The following is a 16,492-nucleotide window of genomic DNA, read 5'->3' as shown; positions in this document are numbered from 1 at the left end:
ATGCCTAATATTTTAGGGATAGAAGTATTTCCTTTGGTGTATAATCATACTTCTGATTTAATTGGAATTGCTGGAGTTGCTCGATTTACCTAATAGCAATTTTTAACTTATATTAAATAACAGTAGTGGACTGTATACGTTTGGTTTTCTTTCTAATCTTTATTAACTCTGCTATACTTTTCCTGTTATTAAAATGGTGGAATGTAGTAGGTATTATGTTTCTCAATTCAGAATGGTCCCAAAGATTTGTATTTTAGCTCTAGGAATTACTGATTAACAATTACACTTTTGATGGACAAGAACTGCCATGTGTTGTTATATGTGGCAAATATGCATTTGCTCACAGGAATGAATACACACACACATGCACACACACACACACACACACACACACACACACACACTTAGGATGTGAAGTACATTTTTGAGCATTCTATTTAATAATGGATGTAAAAATGAGTTCCTGTTAGGTGTTTAATTGCTATAAACTTCCTTGGCATCTCAAATCCACAATACTTTGTGCTCATTTTTTCTACAGCAATTTAAGAATGTCGTTTCTAATGGTTATTTGCAAAATTCGTTAGTTCAGTTTAAGACAACTATTTGAAACCTTTGTTTTAGTTTCCCAGCTGCTGAAACAAATGCCATACAAAGGGCTGCTTAAGCAACGGAAATTTATTGGCTCATGGATTTTTGCTAGGAGAAATCCAAAGTGGGGTTTTAGCAATGCAGTGCTTTCTGCCTGAAGACTATGGAGTTCTGGGGTTGGCTGCCTGTGATCCTTGGTCCTTGGCTTTTAGGTCACATGGCAGTGCATGTGGCGATGTCTTCTGCTTTCTCCTCTGGGTTCCATTGACTTCCAGCTTCTTCCTGTGGCTTTCTCCTTGTCGCCTTCTCTGTAAGACCTCCACTAATAAGATTGAGACCCACCTTGATTCAGTTGTCCACACCTTAACTAAAAATAATGCCTTCAAAAGGTCCTATTTACAATGGGTTCACACCCACAGGAATGGATTAAGTTTAGGAATATGCTTTTTCTGGGGTACATAACTAAATCTGCTGCATCTATATTTATAAGTGAGCATCGTGTACAATATGAATCTTTTTAAAATATTGTAGAATTGCAAGGACATTTCTAAATTTTTATAAAGAAGAAAATCAGTTGGGCAGAACGTTGAAAGTTTCTTGGTCTGTTTTGATATTAAGATTGTTATTTTATGCTGAGAAGTGATTGAATGCTTCTCAGTATCTGGAAATTTTGATGAGAACATTATCCCTGACATTGTACTTTATTTTTATCTCCAGAAATATGGAGTGCTGGCCTACCATGGGAATTTTCGCCTGCTTGCAGAGCTTTCTAGTCCTTTTGTGAATCAGCGGTAGGTTCCTGATGTCATTTAATTATTTTAAAGTTGTGCTGTTTATTTTTAGTTTGGAAATATTTTTATTCTTCTCCAACTCTGTATTCTTTTCCCTTTTAAAGGACTGCAGTAATAAGATTATGACTCATCCTGAATGAGGTGGGTTACACCTTAACTGAAGTAGCCTCATCAAAAGGTCCTCCTTATAATGGGTTCTCACCCACAGGAATGACTTAGATTTAAGAACATGATTTTCTGGAGTATATACAGTTCCAAACCACCATACTCTACCCTCTGGACCCCAAAAAGCCATGTTCATTCCATATGCAAAATACAGTTATTCCATTACAATATCCCAAAAGCCTTAAGTCATTTCAGAAGCAATGGTTAATACAAAGTCTCATTAAAATAGGTGTGGTCTGCCCTGGGGCACAATTCCCCTGTCTGTGGACCTGTAAAACCCAGAGAATAAGTTATCTGCTTCTAATATACAAAGGAAGGACAGGCATAGGATAAACATACACATTTCCATGGGGAGATACTGTATAGAAAACAGGGGTCATGGGTCCTAAACAAGTCTGAAACCCTGCAGGGCATAGTGCATTAGATTTCAAGTTCTGTCTTTCAGGTCATCTTAGGAATGATGTTTTGTCCTCCTGACCTGATGGAGCAGCAGCCCCACCCTTTCCAAGTGCTTGTGCAACCCCACCCTTTCCCGTGCTCTCCCCAAACACTGGGGTAAAGGCTCCACATTCCTCAAGCATTGGGGTGACAGCCAGGCTCTCTGTAATGCCTGGGGGATAGGCTCTAACCTTTGAGAACACTGGGTTAGTAGCCCTCTTCCTGAATAACAGGGTAGAAGGCCTGTCCTCTCCAAGCTTTGGGGCAGAGTCACCCTTTAAACATATGTGGGTGGGCCTACTGTCCTGGCCCGAGGAGATGTCTTCAGTTTAGACCTCAGCTTCAATGGTTCTGCCCTTGAAGTGATTTTTCCTTCATTCTGTCCTTTTCTGTCCTTTTTAGTCCAGGCTGGGAGTGGTTGTGCTCATAAAGATCTCACAAAAATACTTGCCATTGTTTTTGTATGTAGTACACAATTAGTCCAAACCATCAGAAAGCAGGACTTGCCACAGATCCTTCCTAGATAACCGTACCTCCAATCCTGACTTGCACTGAAATGGGTGACTGGTTCCATGTTCAGTTAAACCCTCACATGGAGCACTATGTTCTAGGGATTTGCTTTCCAGAAGCTCAGAATTTTTTTTTTTTTTTTTTTTTTGCCTTTTTTTTTTTTTTTTATCATCATTTTATTGAGATATATTCACATACCACGCAGTCATACAAAACAAATTGTACTTTCGATTGTTTACAGTACCATTACATAGTTGTACATTCATCACCTAAATCAATCCCTGACACCTTCATTAGCACACACACAAAAATAACAAGAATAATAATTAGAGTGAAAAAGAGCAATTGAAGTAAAAAAGAACACTGGGTACCTTTGTCTGTTTGTTTCCTTCCCCTAGTTTTCTACTCATCCATCCATAAACTAGACAAAGTGGAGTTTGGTCCTTATGGCTTTCCCAATCCCATTGTCACCCCTCATAAGCTACATTTTTATACAATTGTCTTCGAGATTCATGGGTTCTGGGTTGTAGTTTGATAGTTCCAGGTATCCACCACCAGCTACCCCAATTCTTTAGAACCTAAAAAGGGTTGTCTAAAGTGTGCGTAAGAGTGCCCACCAGAGTGATCTCCCGGCTCATTTTGGAATCTCTCTGCCACTGAAGCTTATTTCATTTCCTTTCACATCCCCCTTTTGGTCAAGAAGATGTTCTCCGTCCCACGATGCCGGGTCTACATTCCTCCCCGGGAGTCATATTCCACGTTGCCAGGGAGATTCACTCCCCTGGGTGTCTGATCCCACGTAGGGGGGAGGGCAGTGATTTCACCTTTCAAGTTGGCTTAGCCAGAGAGAGAGGGCCACATCTGAGCAACAAAGAGGCATTCAGGAGGAGACTCTTAGGCACAAATACAGGGAGGCCTAGCCTCTCCTTTGCAGCAACCGTCTTCCCAAGGGTAAAACTTATGGTAGAGGGCTCAACCCATCAAACCACCAGTCCCCTATGTCTGTGGTCATGTTAGCAACCATGGAGGTGGGGTAGGCAAATACCCCTGCATTCTCCACAGGCTCCTCAAGGGGGCACTACATCTTTTTTTTTTTTTTTTTTTTTTTCCTTGTTTGTCTTTTTGATTTTTTTTTTTTTAAACTTTCCCTTCTTTTTTAAATCAACTGTATGAAAAAAAAAGTTAAAAAGAAAACAAACATACAATAAAAGAACATTTCAAAGAGACCATAACAAGGGAGTAAGAAAAAGACAACTAACCTAAGATAACTGCTTAACTTCCAACATGTTCCTACTTTACCCCAAGAAAGTTACATAATATAGCAACATTTCAGTGAACTTGTTCCTACTACATCCATCAGAAATTAACAGACCATAGTCATTTCTGGGCATCCCCAGAACGTTAAATAGCTTATCTGTTCTTCTTGGATTATTGTTCCCCCTTCCTTAATTGCTCTCTACTGCTAGTTCCCCTACATTCTACATTATAAACCATTTGTTTTACATTTTTCAAAGTTCACATTAGTGGTAGCATATAATATTTCTCTTTTTGTGCCTGGCTTATTTCGCTCAGCATTATGTCTTCAAGGTTCATCCATGTTCTCATATGTTTCACCAGATTGTTCCTTCTTACTGCCGCGTAGTATTCCATCGTGTGTATATACCACATTTTATTTATCCACTCATCTGTTGAAGGACATTTGGGTTGTTTCCATCTCTTGGCAATTGTGAATAATGCTGCTATGAACATTGGCGTGCAGATATCTGTTCGTGTCACTGCTTTCCGATCTTCCGGGTATATACCGAGAAGTGCAATCGCTGGATCGAATGGTAGCTCTATATCTAGTTTTCTAAGGAACTGCCAGACTGACTTCCAGAGTGGCTGAACCATTATACAGTCCCACCAACAATGAATAAGAGTTCCAATTTCTCCACATCCCCTCCAGCATTTGTAGTTTCCTGTTTGTTTAATGGCAGCCATTCTAACCGGTGTTAGATGGTATCTAATTGTGGTCTTAATTTGCATCTCTCTAATAGCTAGTGAAGCTGAACATTTTTTCATGTGTTTCTTGGCCATTTGTATTTCCTCTTCAGAGAACTGTCTTTTCATATCTTTTGCCCATTTTATAATTGGGCTGTCTGTACTATTGTCATTGAGTTGTAGGATTTCTTTGTATATGCAAGATATCAGTCTTTTGTCAGATACATGGTTTCCAAAAATTTTTTCCCATTGAGTTGGCTGCCTCTTTACCTTTTTGAGAAATTCCTTTGAGGTGCAGAAACTTCTAAGCTTGAGGAGTTCCCATTTATCTATTTTCTCTTTTGTTGCTTGTGCTTTGGGTGTAAAGTCTAGGAAGTGGCCTCCTAATACAAGGTCTTGAAGATGTTTTCCTACATTATCTTCTAGGAGTTTTATGGTACTTTCTTTTATATTGAGATCTTTGGTCCATTTTGAGTTAATTTTTGTGTAGGGGGTGAGGTAGGGGTCCTCTTTCATTCTTTTGGATATGGATATCCAACTCTCCCAGCCCCATTTGTTGAAAAGACCATTATGGCTCAGTTCGGTGACTTTGGGGGCCTTATCAAAGATCAGTCGGCCATAGATCTGAGGGTCTATCTCTGAATTCTCAATTCGATTCCATTGATCTATATGTCTATCTTTGTGCCAGTACCATGCTGTTTTGGCAACTGTGGCTTTATAATAAGCTTCAAAGTCAGGGAGTGTAAGTCCTCCCACTTCGTTTTTCTTTTTTAGAGTGTCTTTAGCAATTCGAGGCATCTTCCCTTTCCAAATAAATTTGATAACTAGCTTTTCCAAGTCTGCAAAGTAGGTTGTTGGAATTTTGATTGGGATTGCATTGAATCTGTAGATGAGTTTGGGTAGAATTGACATCTTAATGACATTTAGCCTTCCTATCCATGAACATGGAATATTTTTCCATCTTTTAAGGTCCCCTTCTATTTCTTTTAGTAGAGTTATGTAGTTTTCTTTGTATAGGTCTTTTACATCTTTGGTTAAGTTTATTCCTAGGTACTTGATTTTTTTAGTTGCTATTGAAAATGGTATCTTTTTCTTGAGTGTCTCTTCAGTTTGTTCATTTCTAGCATATAGAAACATTACTGACTTATGTGCATTAATCTTGTATCCTGCTACTTTGCTAAATTTGTTTATTAGCTCTAGTAGGTGTATCGTCGATTTCTCAGGGTTTTCTAGATATAAGATCATATCATCTGCAAACAATGACAGTTTTACTTCTTCTTTTCCAATTTGGATGCCTTTTATTTCTTTGTCTTGCCGGATTGCCCTGGCTAGCACTTCCAGCACAATGTTGAATAACAGTGGTGACAGCGGGCATCCTTGTCTTGTTCCTGATCTTAGAGGGAAGGCTTTCAGTCTCTCACCATTGAGTACTATGCTGGCTGTGGGTTTTTCATATATGCTCTTTATCATGTTGAGGAAGTTTCCTTCAATTCCTACCTTTTGAAGTGTTTTTATCAAAAAGGGATGTTGGATTTTGTCAAATGCTTTTTCAGCATCTATTGAGATGATCAATTGATTTTTCCCTTTCGAGTTTTTAATGTGTTGTAATACATTGATTGTTTTTCTTATGTTGAACCATCCTTGCATGCCTGGAATGAACCCCACTTGGTCATGGTGTATGATTTTTTTAATGTGTCTTTGGATTCGATTTGCAAGTATTTTGTTGAGGATTTTTGCATCTATATTCATTAGGGAGATTGGCCGGTAGTTTTCCTTTTTTGTAGCATCTTTGCCTGGTTTTGGTATTAGATTGATGTTAGCTTCATAAAATGAGTTAGGTAGTGTTCCATTTTTTTCAATGTTTTGAAAGAGTCTGAGTAAGATTGGTGTCAGGTCTTTCTGGAAAGTTTGGTAGAATTCCCCTGTGAAGCCATCTGGCCCTGGGCATTTATTTGTGGGAAGATTTTTGATGACTGATTGGATCTCTTTGCTTGTGATGGGTTGGTTGAGGTCTTCTATTTCTTCTCTGGTCAGTCTAGGTTGTTCATATGTTTCCAGGAAATTGTCCATTTCTTCTACATTATCCAGTTTGTTGCCATACAGTTGTTCATAATATCCTCTTATAATTTTTTTAATTTCTTCAGGATCTGCAGTTATGTTACCTTTTTCATTCATTATTTTGTTTATATGGGTCTTCTCTCTTTTTGATTTTGTCAGTCTAGCTAGGGGCTTGTCAATCTTGTTGATCTTCTCAAAGAACCAACTTTTGGTGATATTTATCCTTTCTATTGTTTTTTTGTTCTCTATGTCATTTATTTCTGCTTTAATCCTTGTTATTTCTTTTCTTGTACTTGGTTTAGGATTGGTTTGCTGTTCATTTTCTAGCTTCTTCAGTTGATCCATTAGTTCTTTGATTTTGGCTCTTTCTTCCTTTTTAATATATGCGTTTAGTGCTATAAATTTCCCCCTTAGCACTGCTTTTGCTGCATCCCATAGGTTTTGGTATGTTGTGTTCTCATTTTCATTCGTCTCTATATATTTAGCAATTTCTCTTGCTATTTCTTCTTTAACCCACTGATTGTTTAGGAGTGTGTTGTTTAACCTCCAGGTATTTGTGAATTTTCTAAGTCTCTGATGGTTATTGACTTCTAATTGTATTCCATTGTGGTCAGAGAATGTGCTTTGAATAATTTCAATCTTTTTAAATTTATTGAGGCTTGTTTTATGTCCCAGCATATGATCTATTCTGGAGAAAGTTCCGTGAGCACTAGAAAAGTATGTGTATCCTGGTGATTTGGGATGTAATGTCCTGTAGATGTCTGTTAAATCTAATTCATTTATCAGATTGTTTAGGTTTTCAATTTCCTTATTGGTCTTCTGTCTGGTTGATCTATCTATAGGAGAGAGTGATGTGTTGAAGTCTCCCACAATTATTGTGGAAACATCCATTGCTTCCTTTAGTTTTGCCAATGTTTCTCTCATGTATTTTGTGGCACCTTGATTGGGTGCATAGACATTTACGATTGTTATTTCTTCTTGCTGGATTGCCCCTTTTATTAGTATGTAGTGGCCTTCTTTGTCTCTCAAAACATCCCTGCATTTGAAGTCTATTTTATCTGAGATTAATATTGCTACACCTGCTTTCTTTTGGCTGTAGCTTGCATGAAATATTTTTTTCCATCCTTTCACTTTCAGTTTCTTTGTGTCCCTGTGTCTAAGATGAGTCTCTTGTATGCAACATATTGATGGTTCATTTTTTTTGATCCATTCTGCGAATCTATATCTTTTAATTGGGGAGTTTAATCCATTTACATTCAACGTTAAAACCGTGAAGGCATTTCTTGAATCGGCCATCTTATCCTTTGGATTATGTTTGCCATATTTTTCCCTCTCTCTATTAATATCCTTTATTGTACCCATACCGAATCTCTTTAGTACTGAACCTTTCTCCAGGTCTCTCTGTCCTGTCTTTGTTTCTCTGTCTGTAGGGCTCCCTTTAGTATCTCCAGTAGGGCAGGTCTCTTGTTAGCAAATTCTCTCAGCATTTCTTTGTCTGTGAAAAATTTAAGCTCTCCCTCAAATTTGAAGGAGAGCTTTGCTGGATAAAGTATTCTTGGCTGGAAATTCCTCTCACTCAGAATTTTAAATATATCGTGCCACTGCCTTCTTGCCTCCATGGTGGCTGCTGAGTAGTCACTACTTAGTCTTATGCTGTTTCCTTTGTATGTGGTGAATTGCTTTTCTCTTGCTGCTTTCAGAACTTGCTCCTTCTCTTCTATGTTTGACAGTGTGATCAGTATATGTCTCGGAGTGGGTTTTTTTGGATTTATTCTATTTGGAGTTCGCTGAGCATTTATGATTTGTGTATTTATGTTGTTTAGAAGATTTGGGAAGTTTTCCCCAACAATTTCTTTGAATACTCTTCCTAGACCTTTACCCTTTTCTTCCCCTTCTGGGACACCAATGAGTCTTATATTCGGACGTTTCATATTATCTATCATATCCCTGAGGTCCATTTCGAGTTTTTCAATTTTTTTCCCCATTCTTTCTTTTATGCTTTCATTTTCCATTCTGTCATCTTCCAGGTCACTGATTCGTTGTTCAACTTCCTCTAGTCTTGTACTATGAGTGTCCAGAATCTTTTTAATTTGGTCAACAGTTTCTTTAATTTCCATAAGATCATCCATTTTTTTATTTAGTCTTGCAATGTCTTCTTTATGCTCTTCTAGGGTCTTCTTGATTTCCTTCATATCCCGTACTAGGGTCTCATTGTTCATCTTTAGTTCTTTGAGTAGCTGCTCAAGGTGGTGTGTCTCTTCTGGTCTTTTGATTTGGGTGCTTGGGCTTGGGTTATCCATATCGTCTGGTTTTTTCATATGCTTTATAATTTTCTGTTGTTTTTGGCCTCGTGGCATTTGCTGAACTTGATAGGGTTCTTTTAGGGTTTGTAGACCAGTTGAAGTCCTTATCTCTAATTTATCAGATCTACAGCTTCGTGGAGTACACTTTCTCTAACTAACCAGCAGGTGGCGTCCACGAGCCACCTGTTCTCCACAAGCCAGATCTCCCCTGCTTAGCCTTTTTGGTGAGTGGGGAGTGAGTCTTTGGGGCCCAATTGGTGTACCATGCTTGCGTGTGTAGTTGGTGTTGCCTGCCCTGTATGTGGGGCGTGTTTCTGGGCAGTCGGGGAGGGGGGGTGGCCCTAACAATCAAATCTCCCTGATGATCCTAGAGTTTTAAAGCTGCTGCAATAGTCTAATCCTTCAGTTCAGTCCTGCCACAGTTTGTCTCTGCCACTGACCCACAAGTCTTTGGTATTGGCATATGGCTCCTGAGACTTGCAAGTGGGCCCCTCTTCCAGGCTGTGCACCCCGGGTCCTCTGTTGAGGGATGACTGTGCTATGTCACAGGTGAGTGCCGTCCCCCCAGGGCAGTTCTGGGCTGCTGGGCTGTGTTGGGAGGCTCCCAGTCTGCTCAAATGATGGCTGAATGGGGCTCTGTTAATTCACACTGCTCCCCCTTCCCAGCTCTGGGACATTCAGCTGAGGTTGCAGGGAAGGCTAATGTCCACGCCCAGTTTTGTGGTGTGTGCCTGTTATTTGAAGCACTTCCGTCACACTGGGTTGTCTGGGGCAGCTCTGGGCTATGGGGCTGGCGATGGGCAGGAGTGTTTCCTGTCCACCAGGATGGTGGCTGTGAGCGGACACCCCCCTTTTCTTGGGAAGTTGTGTTGTTTAGTGAATTTTCTCAGCCACTGGATTATTGCCTTTTGTCTCAGAGCTCTCTTAGTTCTGCTCTTGACTTGACGTGCCCAAATTTCAATTCTTTGAAGCTTTCTGTATTGAGCTTCTTAGAGTAATTGTTTTAGAAAAAGCAAAAAGGATTTAAAAAAAAAAAAAAAAAAAACGGCCCTCCTCAGAGATCTAATGGGTTATTGAAATGCTAATAGACAAAGCAACCAGGGCCATTAAGGAAAGGTGCACAGGGCAGAGAGATCAGCTTTGCTTCGGGATTTGCATATGCGCCTCAAGGCCTGATCTCCGCCCTTCCCCTTTCTGTGTTCACCAGAACTCCAAAAATCCTCTGCTTTTATTTTGGAGTTTTTCGTGTTGTTTTTTTTCTATGCCTGTCTCCTCTCTGCTGGGCTGGCTGCTCTCAGAGTCTCTGGTGTCTGGTCTCAGTCTATCTATGGTTGGAGTTTGAATCAGTAGAATGAGTTTCCGTTAAGAGCAGCCACTGCAATTCTCCCTTCTCCTTCCCGGAGCTGACAGCCCCTCCTCCCCCGGGACTGAGCCTGGCAGGGAGGGGCGCGGGTCCCCTGGCCGCAAAAACTTACAGATTTCGCTGATCTCAGCAGTTCCACGTTTTCATGAGTGTTGTATGAAGTATGCCCAAAGACAGATTGCTCTGTGGTGTCCAGTCCACGCAGTTCCTGGCTTTTTACCTACTTTCCTGGAGGAGTAACTAAAACATACAGCTCACCAGTCTGCCATCTGACAAAGTTCTCAGAATTTTTGAAACCATCAGTTTCTGGTGTGTGTGTGTGTGTACATGCACCCAGGAGTTTGGTTCTCAGCTTCTCTCTTTCCTCTTGCATTTTTCTATAAGCTTCAAAGAGAAGCAAGGCTGCACTTTCCACATTTAACTTGTAAACCCCTTCAGCTAAATATCCAAGCTCATCTCTTTCAAATTCTGCCTTCTATCCATCATCAGAACTCAATTTTGCCAAGTTCTCTGCCACTTTAAAAGAGGATCACCTTCCACTTTCCAATAACATAATCATCATTTTCTTCTAAGGCCTCATCAGAGGTACCTTTAGCATCCATCTTTCTACAGTCTTTTCAAAGCAGTCCAGGCCTTTTCTATCAAGTGCCTCACAATTCTTACCACCTCTACCCATTACCCAATTCCAAAGCATTTCTACATTTTTTGTATTTGCACTTCACTCTCCTGGTACCAGATCTGTTTTCCTTTCCTAGGCTGCTGAAAGCAGATACCATGAAATGGATTGGCTTAAACAGTGGAAATTTATTAGCTTGCAGTTTGTGGCCAAGAAAATATTCAAATCAAGGCATCATCAAGGTGATGCTTTCTTCCCAAAGACTAACTGCCAATGATCCTTGGGTCCTCTGCATTGTGGCAGGGCACATGGTGACATCTGCTGGTATCTCCCTTCTCTTCCAGGTTTCATTGATTTCAGCTTCTTGTTTCTGTGGCTTTCTTCTCTCTCTCTGTATTCATTCTGTTTATAAAGGACTCCAGTAATAGGATTAAGACCCTTCCTGAATGAGATGGGTCACAATTTAACTGAAGTAGCTTCATCAAAAAGTCCTAATTACAATGAGTTCACAGACAAAGGAGAGATTAGGTTTAAGAGCATGATTTTCTGGGGTACATACAGTTCCAAGTCACTGCAGTTATCCTAAAGCTACTATATAAAAGATGGAAATACATGATATGAATCATTATTGCCATAATTGAGGAAACTGAGGCTCGGAAAGTTTAGAGTAACATACACAAAGTTCCCTAGCTAGTAAGTGGTGGTGCTAGCTTGTGAACCCAGCAACCTGTGCAGCATGAAATGTTTTATTAGCCTGTTCTTGGAATATATATTACAAGATGAATTGTGTTCACTGAATCTTAGGATTCGGTATAATTCTTCATAGAATAGAACAAATGCCATTCTGGTTCATCTTGAGACCAGTTCATGTTCCTGAATTCAACTTCCTCCTGTCCCCAAATCCTGATCAACGTCATTTAAGATCCTCATTTTTAAAAAAAAAAATTATCTTTTTATTTTAGATTTGCAGAAAAGTTGCACTGGTAGTTCAGAGAGTTCCCTTTTACCCCTTACCTAGTTTCCTGGACTGTTAACATCTCACATTAGCATGATACATTTATCAAAACTAAGAAACCAGCATTGATACATTCTTGCTAACTAAACTCCAATGTTTATCAGATTCCATCAGTTTCTCCATTGGCATCATTTTTCTGTTCCAGGATCCAATCCAGGGAGCCACATGGTGTTTAGTTGCTGTGTCTCCTCAGTATCCTCTGGTCTGTGACCATTTCTTACTTTTTCCTGATTTTCAGGACCTTAACAGTGTTATGTAGAACTGGCCAGAGATCCTATAGAATGCCCCCCAATCTGGGTTTGTCTGATGTTTCTCTTGTGGTTAGGCAAAGGTTATAGGTTTTATGAATGAAAACCACGGAGATGAAGTACTCTTCTTATCATATCTTATCAGAAGTTACTTGACATTCACTTAGCATCACTGGTAAAGTTCACCTTTATCACTTGATTAAAGGTAGTTTTGCCAGATTTCCCCACTATGAAGTTTTTCCTTTTCCATGCCCTAATCTTTGAAAGCAAGTTATCGTAAGAAGGAACGATCTCGTGAAACATATGACAACATGGATGAACCTTGAAGACATAATGCTGAGCGAAATAAGCCAGGCACAAAAAGAGAAATATTATATGGTACCACTAATGTGAACTTTGAAAAATGTAAAACAAATGGTTTATAATGTAGAATGTAGGGGAACTAGCAATAGAGAGCAATTAAGGAAGGGGGAACAATAATCCAAGAAGAACAGATAAGCTATTTAACGTTCTGGGGATGCCCAGGAATGACTATGGTCTGTTAATTTCTGATGGATATAGTAGGAACAAGTTCACAGAAATGTTGCTATATTAGGTAACTTTCTTGGGGTAAAGTAGGAACATGTTGGAAGTTAAGCAGTTATCTTAGGTTAGTTGTCTTTTTCTTACTCCCTTGTTATCGTCTCTTTGAAATGTTCTTTTATTGTATGTTTGTTTTCTTTTTAACTTTTTTTTCATACAGTTTATTTAAAAAAGAAGGGAAAGTTAAAAAAAAAAAAAAAGAAAAACAAGGAAAAAAAAAGACATAGTGCCCCCTTGAGGAGCCTGTGGAGAATGCAGGGGTATTCGCCTACCCACCTCCATGGTTGCTAACATGACCACAGACATAGGGAACTGGTGGTTTGATGGGTTTAGCCCTCTACCATAAGTTTTACCCTTGGGAAGACGGTTGCTGCAAAGGAGAGGCTAGGCCTCCCTATGGTTGTGCCTAAGAGCCTCCTCCCGAATGCCTCTTTGTTGCTCAGATGTGGCCCTCTCTCTCTGGCTAAGCCAACTTGAAAGGTGAAATCACTGCCGTCCCCCCTACGTGGGATCAGACACCCAGGGGAGTGAATCTCCCTGGCAACGTGGAATATGACTCCCGGGGAGGAACGTAGACCCGGCATCGTGGGACGGAGAACATCTTCTTGACCAAAAGGGGGATGTGAAAGGAAATGAAATAAGCTTCAGTGGCAGAGAGATTCCAAAAGGAGCCGAGAGGTCACTCTGGTGGGCACTCTTACGCACACTTTAGACAACCCTTTTTAGGTTCCAAAGAACTGGGGTAGCTGGTGGTGGATACCTGAAACTATCAAACTACAACCCAGAACCCATGAATCTCGAAGACAGTTGTATAAAAATGTAGCTTATGAGGGGTGACAATGGGATTGGGAAAGCCATAAGGACCACACTCCACTTTGTCTGGTTTATGGATGGATGAGTAGAAAAATAGGGGAAGGAAAAAAACAGACAAAGGTACCCAGTGTTCTTTTTTACTTCAATTGCTCTTTTTCACTCTAATTATTATTCTTGTTATTTTTGTGTGTATGCTAATGAAGGTGTCAGGGATTGATTTAGGTGATGAATGTACAACTATGTAATGGTACTGTAAACAATCGAAAGTACGATTTGTTTTGTATGACTGCGTGGTATGTGAATATATCTCAATAAAATGAAGATAAAAAAAAATTAAAAAAAAAAAGTGAAAAAAAAAAAAAAAAAAAGCAAGTTATCAAGTTTTACCTACCCTCAATGGGCTATGGGAAGGAGTAAATTTAGCTCCAACTCCTGAAGGGAGTTCTTGTTCATTTTTGACAGTCTATGTATTGGTATCCTTTATTCCTCTTATTTTGTCATTTAACAAGGGTCTGGTAATTTCTTTTTATGTGAAATTTTTAGCTATTCCTTTATTTCCATATCTACTACCATGGTCCTAATTTAGGTCCTTCAGGATATTCATGGTTTGATTATGAAAATAGCTTTCTAACTGACCTAATTCCAGATTTACCCTCTCTTCAATCCTTTCCTCACAATGCTACCAGAATACTATTTCTTACATTCCACTTTCAGTGCATTATTTTCTTACTAAAAATCACATCCTGCTTGGACTCTTTTCTTTAACTTTTGAAGCTCTCTGTGATGTGCTCCTACCCTATGTCTCCAACCTTATTTCCTACTATTTATTGGAGTCAGGTTTGAACCTTTAATGTCCCATGCACCTGTGGGTGGTTCTCCCCTTTCTTCCTTTATTCATATCTTCCATTTCCCTCTAGCTTTGAAAAATTTGTCTATCTTTTAAGTCTTAGCTCAAAATCCAAAACCCTGAGAAGGCCTCCGTGATTATGTATAGACTTTCATGATTTAGTACAGGGATAACAAAGAGGATTGGGAATTTCAAAGCAGACTCACATATTCAGAAAGCGTATCCTGTATCAAGCTTTACTAATAATTTCAAGGATCCATACAATCATGAGTCACAGGAAAAGCAGGGGAGGTTTAGGACCATCGGCATCACTCCCTAGTTCTTTTTGCTTTGGGCAGCCTTTGGAACAACATTACTTAATGACGCCTCTAATGATTGCAGTTCACATCATTGACGTAAAAGATGCTCTCTTGGTTATGAAGCATCTCCATTTTATCCTCATATAGCTATGTATCTTATGTGGCATCTCGAGGGGGTCAGGCCCCATAAATCCATACATTCCAAATTTGTTTACCATAAGCCATCCTGGACCAGTATATCTTTCTAAAATCATTCCACAGATGAAGACTTTCCTGCTACAAATATCATTATTCTGTTTATTATGAGGTCTGTCATTAGTATGTTTACTAAGAGATTAGCTTAGAGCTCACCTTTTTTTTCTTGCCAAGGCGGGGTGGTCCTTCCGCTGCAAAAAGGAGAGAATAATTTACACATCTGCTGCTTAACCCTTTCTTTCCCAAGTACTTATACACTGTCTTCTTTTGTTTGCCATTGTTTCTATATATCATAATCTTACTTCTTTAAGAAGAGAATCAGTTCTGGGCTTGAGGCCATTTTTTAATTTTTAAAAATAATTCTTCTGCAATTCTCAGAGACTCTGATAATGTGAAAGTATAGAGGAAGGAACATATTCTTTGAAGTCAAAAGTCTTCTCTTCAGATCCAAGCTCTTTCACTTATTGCTGTGTGCGAGTGGAAGATTATTTAACTTCCTTGAGCTTCAGTGTACCTATAAAATGGTGATAATGGTACCTAAAGTCTCTATAGATTGTGGTGAAGATTAAATGAGATTATGTATGTAAAGGACATAAATGGCATAGTGCTTATCATTCATTATAAATTCAATAAGTGCAAAATCCAGTGCATATGCAATATGCTAAAACCTAGTAAACACCAGAAGTGCATGTTTATGTTTGCTTTCTCTATTTTGTCATATCCTCTTTTCCCTTCACCCCATTACATTTGGGCTTCTCCTTCTTCCATTTTTCTGGAGTTGCTTTCATTAAAGACATCAACTACTTCTAATTTCAAAATCCAATGAATTCTCTTTTGTGCCTATTTTATCTCTCAGCAGACCTGCTATTCTTGATGACGCTCCACTTCTAAAGCTGTACTCTGCTTTCATGACATTACACCTGCCTGGTTCTCTTTGTATTTTTCTGCCCATTCCTTCTTGGTCTTCATAAGAGATAGTTCCTTAAATGCTGGTGTTTCCCAGGCATCTCCTCTGGACCTACTGGCCTTCTCTATACTTTCTCCTTAGATGAGTTCTTCCACTTTCAACATTTCAGCTATTGACTATTTGCTGATCTTGGTGTAATGGACTATGCACGAGTTTGGAATCAGATAAACTCCAGTAGAATTGACTTTTGCCACTTACTTACTGTGCCTCCATAATAGCAATGGATGTTTATATCATTATGCTTAATATATTTTATTATAAAATGCTCCTTTTTTTCACTTTCCTATTTACTTCTGCATTTTATTATGTCATTAAGATCCATGTAAATTACTTTACATTGTTGTTCCACAGTTGCTTTCTCTATAAAAATAGCCTGTTAATATTACCTACTTCTTAGTATTATAGTCAAGTGTTTTCTTCTCTCGGGTGGCACATCAAACTCAGCACATCTAAAATAGAATGCAGTGCATATTTTTTCTGTATTCTTTTTGTGTTCTCTTGTTCAGTGTGTGGACCAGTTGCCCCTCAGTTACCTCTGTTGGACACCTGGGAATCATCTTTGTTTCTCCCTTACCTTTATTTGGTCCATCACCATGTCCTCACATTTCACCTCCTAAATATTTCTTGCCTCTGCTACCTGCTCTACTGTGAGTGCTGTGGTTCATCATTTCTTACCTGGGTTATGACATCAGCCTCTAACCCTGCCCTGTCCAA

The 16,492-nt window shown here is 39.3% G+C and overlaps 1 protein-coding gene across 7 annotated transcripts in view; it reads left to right on the top strand.

The window, feature by feature from the left end:
- Nucleotides 1-16,492, top strand: part of LOC119526986 (TLC domain-containing protein 4-like) — a 175,346-nt gene that overhangs the window by 125,226 nt on the left and 33,628 nt on the right. For all 7 annotated transcript variants that reach the window (XM_037826580.1, XM_037826579.1, XM_037826578.1 and 4 more), the window contains exon 6: nucleotides 1,306-1,379. In XM_037826580.1, the coding sequence (XP_037682508.1) occupies nucleotides 1,306-1,379 (74 nt within the window). The remainder of the gene's footprint in view (nucleotides 1-1,305; nucleotides 1,380-16,492) is intronic.

Source organism: Choloepus didactylus, chromosome 2 (assembly GCF_015220235.1).
Source record: "Choloepus didactylus isolate mChoDid1 chromosome 2, mChoDid1.pri, whole genome shotgun sequence".
In the NCBI taxonomy this organism is placed as follows: domain Eukaryota; kingdom Metazoa; phylum Chordata; class Mammalia; order Pilosa; family Megalonychidae; genus Choloepus; species Choloepus didactylus.
The sequence above is the reverse complement of the archived record's forward strand: the minus strand, read 5'-3'. Positions and strand labels throughout refer to the sequence as shown.